The 6000-nt window shown below is 51.6% G+C and overlaps 1 protein-coding gene across 1 annotated transcript in view; it reads right to left on the reverse strand.

Moving 5' to 3' along the window:
* KDM7A (lysine demethylase 7A) overlaps positions 1-5473 on the reverse strand; it is a 90131-nt gene extending 84658 nt beyond the window's left edge. The window contains exon 1 of the mRNA XM_025381221.1: positions 5188-5473. Within this exon, the coding sequence (XP_025237006.1) occupies positions 5188-5381 (194 nt within the window). The 5' untranslated portion in view covers positions 5382-5473. The remainder of the gene's footprint in view (positions 1-5187) is intronic.
* Between the last annotated feature and the right edge of the window lie 527 nt (positions 5474-6000).

The following is a 6000-nucleotide window of genomic DNA, read 5'->3' on the forward strand; positions in this document are numbered from 1 at the left end:
AAGAGCAAGATAAAGAATATGGCGGGGCGCGGTGGCTCACACCTCTAATCCCAGCACTTTGGGAGGCCGAGGTGGATGGATCACGAGGTCAGGAGATGGAGACCATTCTGGCTAACATGGTAAAACCCCATCTCTACTAAAAATACAAAAAAAAAATTAGCCGGGCGTGGTGGCAAGCGCCTGTAATCCCAGCTACTTGGGAGGCTGAGGCAGGAGAATCATTTGAACCCGGAGGTGGAGGTTGCAGTAAGCCGAGATTGCGCCACTGCACTCTAGCCTGGAAACAGAGCAAGATTCGGTCTTAAAAAAAAAAAAAAAAAAAAAAAAAACTATATATATGTGTGTGTGTGTGTGTGTGTATATATTTGTGTGTGTGTGTGTGTGTGTGTATATATATATATATATGTCCTGCACCTCAGAAACTCCCTCTCAGTCAATACCCACCCAAAAAGGTAAACCCTATTCTGACTCCTAGCCCCAATTATGCCTGTACTTGAACTTCACATAAACAGAGCCAAACAGTATGCTCTTTTGTACTGGGCTTCTGTGTTCAACTTTATTATGTGTGAGATCCATTCATGTTGTGTGCATCCATAGTGCATTCTTTTTAATAGCTTGGTATTCCATTTTATGACTATACTATAATGTATCCAATCTACTGCTGATGACATTTAGGTTGTTACAGTCTGGAGACAATATGAAAAATGCTGCCATGAACAGGCTTGGGGTACGTCTTTTGGTGGTAATACTGACTCATCTACAGTTTAACAGTTTTTGCTTGTTTTGGTAAGGGCTGGTTAATAATACCTTAGATTGGGAGGACGCAGGGAACTAGAAAGTGGGCACTGCAGGCGAGAGTATAAATCAGCATAACCTTTCTGGAGGACAGTTTGGCAACAGGCACAAGAAGCCTATAAGCATCTATACCCTTTGACCAATATTACTAATTCAAGGAAATTTCTTATTTAGAAATTGTACATGGCAGGTCTTCTTCTGTTTTATATATATTAACTTGTTTTATTTATTCTAAGGAAAAAATTAAATGACCACAATAATTTGTTTAGGATGTCAATCTTATCATCATTAGTAAACACAAGAAAAAGTAGTAAACAAAGTAAATAACGGGAATTATTTTCAAATATATTGTACTTCTGTGAAATCAAACACAATGTAGCCACTAAAAAAGTTTTCAAAGAACATTAAAGATACAGGAAAAAGTATACTTTAACGAAAAAAGGTAACATGGAATGCACAGAAATAATTCAAATTTCATTTTTTAAAAAGAATATACATATACACATACCACGTTATTAATAAAATAGTGGTAATCACTGGAAGACATGCGTACTTTCGTATTCTTTATAGTTTTCTGTACTTTCCAATTTTTTTTAATATATTGCTTTTATCAACTCAAAAAATGTGATTAAAGACTAATAAACAACGCTGTTTACATTCTAACAGGAAGAAAACAGAAACTCTAATACAATTCAATTAGGGCAGTGAGACAGTTTTGCATATGACGATATAAAAGTATTACAGAAAGACATCCAGCCTGGAGATAAGGGAGCGGGGCCTTATCAGGAAAGATGTTCCCGGTGGTACTTCCACCAAGAACTCAGGGAGAAAGAACTGTATCTCTAGGTTAGACAGAACATTCCCAGCTAAATCCTGTTAATTCCTCAACTCACTGCACCTAGAGTTCAATTACACATTGTACCCTGCCTGGCAAGTGTTCTTTTCTCACTTGCAAAAAGGCTTAGGCAGATGGACAGATGGGAATTGGTATGCAGCTAAAGTTTGACAGCATCAGACCTGGAAGATGCTGGTTCCATCCACCCTGCAGCCTGACAGAATAGCATCAAGGACAGGCCTTCCTTCCCTGTCACAAGAAATTAGGGCAACAACTTTTCAGATTTCCTTATGTCAGAAATGCCAGGCAGAGTAAACTAAAATTTATATATATCAAAATTCACTGATTCCTCAAGTTTAAAAAGTCCTTCTACTTGAAGAAATAAAGTTAACAAGAAATTACCCAGGCAATGGCAATTCTCTGTATCCAACCTCCCACTCTTCCTTGCTCCTCTACAGATGGACCACCTCTGGTTCAATGAAATCTAAGCATGGTAAAGATACATCTTAGTCCTTTAGGGGTCAATTCTCACGGAAGCAAATGATATTTGTTTAATAATTAATATAAAGGAACATTTTGCTGTGTTCCAAAAAATAATCACTCATTTCATGGTACAGTAAACATCAGAGTAAATACCACGGGAAAAACATTCAGAGTCCAAATTACCAATACTTAAGAATAAAACTTAGTAGGCCTGGCATGGTGGCTCACACCTGATATCCCAGCACTTTGGGAGGCCGAGGGGGGGCGGATCACCTGAGGTCAAGAGTTCAAAACCAGCCTGGCCAACATGGTGAAATCCTGTCCCTACTAAAAATACAAAAATTAGCCAGGCGTGGTGGCAGGCACCTGTAATCACAGCTACTCGGGAGGCTGAGGCAGAAGAAACACTTGAACCCGGGAGATGGAGTTTGCAGTGAGCAGAGACTGCACCACTGCACTACAGCCTGGGCAACAGAGCAATGCTCCATCTCAAAAAAAAAAAAAAGAATTAAACTTATTAAAAAGATACTGCTTTTGTAGGGTAGGACAATATAGCTAAATTTTCTAACTTTTGACATCTGAACCACATAAAAGTTTCAAGGACTGATGGTCAAAAAGACCCTGGGCTCAAAAAAACCTATTTTAGACTCACTTCCACAGATATGAAGTTACACGAATTTATGTGTCAAAGCAGAGAGGGCATATTTGTTTTGGCCTTGCCCTCCCTTCTTCCGGTAAGCCCTCTGTATTTCCTCTTTAATTTCCCTATTTACAAGTGTATACTTAAATGTATTACAAAATTCTCCATCAAATACCTGGGACTTTTCATGGTTATAGTGTCAAGTGACCTAAATTAAGATAAATACAATTCTAGTCTAAAATTCGGTAGCCTATCAAATCTGCATTGCATAATGAGACAAATTTCTTTTTTTTTTTTCTTTTGAGACGGAGTCTCACTCTGTCGCCAGGCTGGAGTGCAGTGGTGCAGTCTCTGCTCACTGCAACCCCCGACTCCCGGGTTCAAGAGATTCTCCTGCCTCAGCCTCCCAAGTAGCTGGGATTACAGGCACGCACCACCACGCCCAGCTAATTTTTGTATTTTTAGTAGAGACGGGTTTCACCATGTTGGCCACAGGTTTCACCATGTTGGCCAGGATGGTCTCGATCTCCTGACCTCGTGATCCACCCGCCTCGGCCTCCCAAAGTGCTGCGATTACAGGCGTGAGCCACCGCGCCTGGCGAGACAAAATTTTTATGCAGTTTAAACCGCTCAAATTTCAAAAAATAGTTCTTTGAAAAAACATAAGCATTTACATAATCACCAGGGATTCTGATTTTGTTCTACACAGAACTTAGATGTTCGGATAATCTTTATTCTAGTTGCGTAAAATATGTTATGGAAACAGGATGTGGAAATAGAATTGGATATACAAGACTGCTAAAGATTATACAAAACGAGGACGCTGCCTTTCTTTTAAAGTGATAATTTGTTGTGTCTTGTTTTCTGTTGTGAGAATCGGCTAGCCTGAAAACTGATTAAAGAAAACTGTACTTGAAAATTAAGTAAAACTTAGCTACACCTAGCACTAAACACTGCAAAGAACATTGTGATTTACATGGTTTTCTCTTCCTGGACCAGTAGAGGGAGACTAAGACATCTGGCCTGGTCGTGTAGTGTTTCTATAAAATTGGGGAGGGGGAAGCGGAGGCTGTATTTAAATGTCCTGCTGTCAATCAAAAGACACTTCCTACAATCACAGTCACCATATCTGCTATTACTCGTGAGCGTGCTCTCGCCAAGAGACAACACCAAACGCGGCCCGGGAAACCGGCTTCAACTAAAGGTGACCGCAGGCTTTGCCACAACACCCAAATAAGGACTTTCGGAGGCCAACCCCAACTAGTTTCTTTGTTTAAATGCCTGTGAATCCCTCCTACGCCGGAGTCAAGAGGCTGTGGCGCCGCCCTTTATTAGCCTCACACTTTGATTACAAAACACACGAGTCGGCGGCCTGGCTGCGGAGGCGGCCCGAGCTCTCAAACGTCAAACCCGGAGCGCGGCGGCGGCGGCTGAATCAGAGGGCAGCGTCCGCCGCTGTCGCTGCCGCCGCCAGCCGGCCCGGCAGCGTCCGCCCGGCCGACTCAAGTTCGCCGGCACCGGCGCCCAGGGCACAGCCGCAGGCGGTCCCGGTGTCGCCGGCTTCGAGCGACAACTGCACTCTTTGTAAAGTTTAAGCCGCGGCGCGAGGGCGACGCAGGGGGTCCGGAGAAGCGTTCCCTTCGGGCCCCCGCCGCCCACTCCATCTGCCCCAGTCCCGGCGACCCAGGTGTGTGCGGGGGCCCAGGGCCACGACCCGGGTCAACCTGCCGCCCGCCGGGGGCCCGGCCCCAACTTCCCCGGTACCTTTCAAGTCCCCGAGAGCGAGTACCTCATCTGTTGCTCTGTTTACTCCGCGGAGCCCCGCCGAGCTGGCTGGCGCGGTCGCCTCTCGGGCCCGCCGCTGCCCCCGTCCCACCGGCCCAGGAAGTTTGATAAAGACGGGAAAGGGGGCGCGACAGGGACCGGCGGCGCGGAGGAGACGCGGGGCCGGGGCGAGCCCATCGCCGCCCGGAAGGAAGGCAGGCGCGTCGGCCAGCCGGGCAGAGCGGCGGGGCGGCCGGCGACTCCGGGCCGGAGCCCCGGGCGCGGTGGGGCGGGGCGGCGGCGGCCCGGGCTGGCGAGGGGCTGCGGGCCCGGCCGGCGCTCCGCCCGACGCCCCCGCCGCGCCCGCCCGGCCGCGTCCCCTCGCCCCAGGCTCCCCCTGCCAACTTCTCCGCCGGCCCTCTTTGTTCGTGTTTGTTGTGGCGACTCTTCGCCCGGGCCGGGCGAGTCCACCGGCTCCCCTCTGGAGCCCGCCCGGCGAGCCCGGGGCCCCGCGCGCCCCGTTGCCCGGCCGGGGGGCTAGGCGCTGGGACCCCTGAAAGCTGGGCGCGGCGCGGCGGCCCGGCCCGAGGGAGTAGCGGGCGGCTGGCGGCGACGGCGGTTGGTCGGTGGCCGGCGGTGGCGGCTGCGGGGCTGGAGGGGGTTTATTTACCTGCCGTGGAACCAGTCCTTGCAGATATCGCACTCGATCATGAAGCGGTTCACGTCGTACGGCTGCCGGCACACACAGTACACGGGCGGGGGCGGCGGAGGCGCCGAGGCCCGGCCCAGAGCCGCCACCGACACGGCTGCCGCGGCGGCTCCAGCTGCTGCTCCCGCGGCCACCGCCGCCGCCGCTCCGGCCATCTTTAAAAAACACACACACGCTCGCTCGCTGCTCCGCTCGCCGACTGGAGCGAGCGCAGCCGCCAGCCAGCGCCGCCTCCTGCAGCAGCCGCGGCGGCGGCGGCGGCGGCGGCGGCGCCTTAGTGCGCGCGCGCGAGGCCGCGGCGGCTGGCGGAGGGGGAGGAGGGGGCGCGCGCGACGCGCGAGGCCCAGGCCCGGCTGCTTCCGGCGCTCGGCGCGGGGCCGTGCGTCTCGCGCACGTCTCTGGCGCCGGCGCGCGCTCCCCACTCCTCTCCGCGACGGCCGGGCGGAGGGAGCCGTTGAAGGGCACGCAGGCGGCTGCGGAGGCGGAGGGAGCCGAGGCCCCGTGAGGACACGCGCGGTGGTGGCGGTGGCGGCGGGCGCGCGGCCGCAGCCGGAGGAGGACGGCGGGAGCGTGCGAGGAGCCGGCTCGGTTATTTCGGAGCGAGAGCAGAGGCCGGGGGAAGTTCCTGCGGAGTGCACAAGGGCAGACGAGGCGCCGCGTCCCGAAGAGGGGAAGCGAGCAAGTTTCCTCCTGCCCGGGTCGCCTCGCGATGCTGGGAGAATCGCTCAGCCCTCCGCAGCCGCCCAGCGAGAACCGGAGCTGCGGCCCGGCACC

This window comes from Theropithecus gelada, chromosome 3 (genome assembly GCF_003255815.1).
Source record: "Theropithecus gelada isolate Dixy chromosome 3, Tgel_1.0, whole genome shotgun sequence".
NCBI lineage: Eukaryota > Metazoa > Chordata > Mammalia > Primates > Cercopithecidae > Theropithecus > Theropithecus gelada.